The 2,500-nt window shown below is 47.6% G+C and overlaps 1 protein-coding gene across 10 annotated transcripts in view; it reads left to right on the forward strand.

Moving 5' to 3' along the window:
- nab (NGFI-A-binding protein homolog) overlaps positions 1–2,500 on the forward strand; it is a 369,734-nt gene that overhangs the window by 265,281 nt on the left and 101,953 nt on the right. For 8 of the 10 annotated variants that reach the window (XM_070122676.1, XM_070122680.1, XM_070122678.1 and 5 more), the window contains one exon: positions 28–69. The exons of the other annotated variants lie outside the window; for them this stretch is intronic. In XM_070122676.1, the coding sequence (XP_069978777.1) occupies positions 28–69 (42 nt within the window). The remainder of the gene's footprint in view (positions 1–27; positions 70–2,500) is intronic. 10 annotated transcript variants of the gene reach the window in all.

The raw sequence follows: 2,500 nt of genomic DNA on the forward strand, positions 1-2,500 counted from the left end.
TTTGTCTATCACGTGGTCTTCCGGCAGCCCGCGTGTGCCACGTGAGGGCTAAGGCGTCGCACGAGACATGTGAGTACTTGCTCCTATTCTAGGATTCTTTAGTGTTTCTTTGGTTCTTTCGTTTGTTGTTTCTCGTGCTGGTTTGGCTCAGTTTTGCTTCGTTTCCTTTGCCTTTTCAGTTGTCCGCTTACTAATTTGGCTTCCCTGGCATTTTATTATCATTATGATTCATATTTTATTACGTGTTGTTGTTGCTGTCGTTATTACCATTTAATTATCATGATTTTATATCTAATCTTGCCATTGTTGCTGCTGCAGATACCACAGTTTGCTAGTAATTAAAACCACCGTTTCTCACTGTTATTCATTTACATTCTTCCGTTCAGAAATTTACTTCATTCCTTATTACCCTTCCCATTTACCGAAGTATTACATATTTCGTATGATGTAGCATGTTGATGGAAAGCTTTTTTCGAGCGCCCCTGAAGCCCCCCCCCCCCTCCGTAAAAGCTTCTTCGTGTGATGCCTTGAGAACACTCACGAGCTCTCCGCTGGAGCATGGGCGTCTTCGCGCTAAGGGCCTTTAGCGCCTCGAGTCTGTTTGCCGAAGCCGAGGGCCCTGAATTAACGATCAGGGGCTGTTGTTATTCACAAAATGATAACAGGGGCGTATTGACTCGGGCGCCCAAATACATGCAGCGCGGGCTAATGGCGGGTCATTAGCATAAATATTTCGTCTCGAATCGTATCGACAGCGCGGAGACATCAGCGTCGCTTAGTGCATAGTCTCCGGTGACGTGCGTGTCAGCCGGGGTCGTCAGCGCTCTCGGGGCCAGTGTCAGCTTCTGTAGTATTAATTAGGATGCCAAGGAATCTCCTATGCTGGGATTGCTTCCCATTCCATCGACTTAGGTTTATGTTTACTTTTCCTTTGTCTTCTTTTACTCTCTCTCTCTCTCTCTCTCTCTCTCTCTCTCTCTCTCTCTCTCTCTCTCTCTCTCTCTCTCTCTCTCTCTCTCTCTCTCTCTCTCTCTCTCTCTCTCCTCTCTCTCTCTCTCTCTCTCTCTCTCTCTCTCTCTCTCTCTCTCTCTCTCTCTCTCTCTCTCTCTCTCTCTCTCTCTCTCTCTCTCTCTCTCTCTCTCTCTCTCTCTCTCTCTCTCTCTCTCTCTCTCTCTCTCTCTCTCTCTCTCTCTCTCTCTTTCTCTCTCTCTCTCTCTCTCTCTCTCTCTCTCTCTCTCTCTTGCTCTCTCACCTCCTCCTCCTTCACCCCCTCCCCCGCACCCCCTAACCCACCGTTCCTCCTCTTCCTCCTCCACCTTTTTTTCAAATTAACCAAGCGCATGCACAATCGGAAAAAAATCGTCCTCGGCCATCCTTTCATTATCGTTTTATATTCCTCGCGGTTTCTCGCGTCTTTCTCGCAAGAAACGCGATGGACGACTGGATGACGTGACAGCCCGGCGCGAGGGAGGACAGGCGGCCCGGCCCTCTTCCTCCTCCTCGGCTTCCTCTTTCTCCTCTTCTTCACCCTCACTCCCTTCTTCTTCTTCTTCTTCTCCTCCACCTCCTCCTCTTCCTCTTCTTCTTCTTCTTCTTCTTCTTCTTCTTCTTCTTCTTCTTCTTCTTCTTCTTCTTCTTCTTCCTCCTCCTCCTCCTCCTCCTCCTCCTCCTCCTCCTCCTCCTCCTCCTCCTCCTCCTCCTCCTCCTCCTCCTCCTCTCCTTGTCGGGCGGGAAGCAACAGCGTCTTGACCGCGGCCCTTGAGCGAGGGCGGGGCGAAGGGCGCCTCGTCTCTCCTCGTATTATCTAGCCATTGTTGATTATCTGTTTTTGTAATTTTTCGAGGGATGAAAGGGGTACCTTTTTCGATAGTAAATGGTGAAGGAAGGAAGTGAATAAGAGCTATATAAAAGAAAAATTATAGTCGTCTGCGAAAAAGGAGAAGAGGAAGAGGAAGAAGAGGACCGAACAACGATGGAACAGAAAACGAGGCAAAGATGTAAAGAAAAGGGGGAAAAGGACGACGCCGAAGACGAATAATAGGAAAGGGAAAAGGAGCAAAGAAGGAAAGAAAGAAAGTTAAAGGACATTGAAGAAGAAGAAGAGAAATAATGCTAATAATAAGAAGAATGAGAACAAGAATAAGAATGAGAAGAAAGGAAAGAGAGAGAAAAAAACGAGAAAGGGTTTGTCCCCCTTTGGAGAGCGCCGGTCAGCCGAGGACACCGAGAAAGCCGATTGAAAGGAGGCTGACCACTTGCGCCGAGAATCAAATATCGCCTCTTGTTCTTAACGAGGCAGCCCCCCCCCCCAACCCCCCCTATCCCTTATTCATTCTCTATTCTCCTTCTCTCTTTTTTATTCTCTAATCTCCTTGCCTCAATTCTTCTTCATCTCTCTCCTCCTCCCTTCTCTCTTTCTTCCACCCTCAACCCTCTTCCGTTCTCCTGCACCTTTCCCTTCTATTTTCTCATATTTGCTTCATTTTCCTCTTTTTATTCT

Source organism: Penaeus vannamei, chromosome 6 (genome assembly GCF_042767895.1).
Source record: "Penaeus vannamei isolate JL-2024 chromosome 6, ASM4276789v1, whole genome shotgun sequence".
Classification (NCBI taxonomy): domain Eukaryota; kingdom Metazoa; phylum Arthropoda; class Malacostraca; order Decapoda; family Penaeidae; genus Penaeus; species Penaeus vannamei.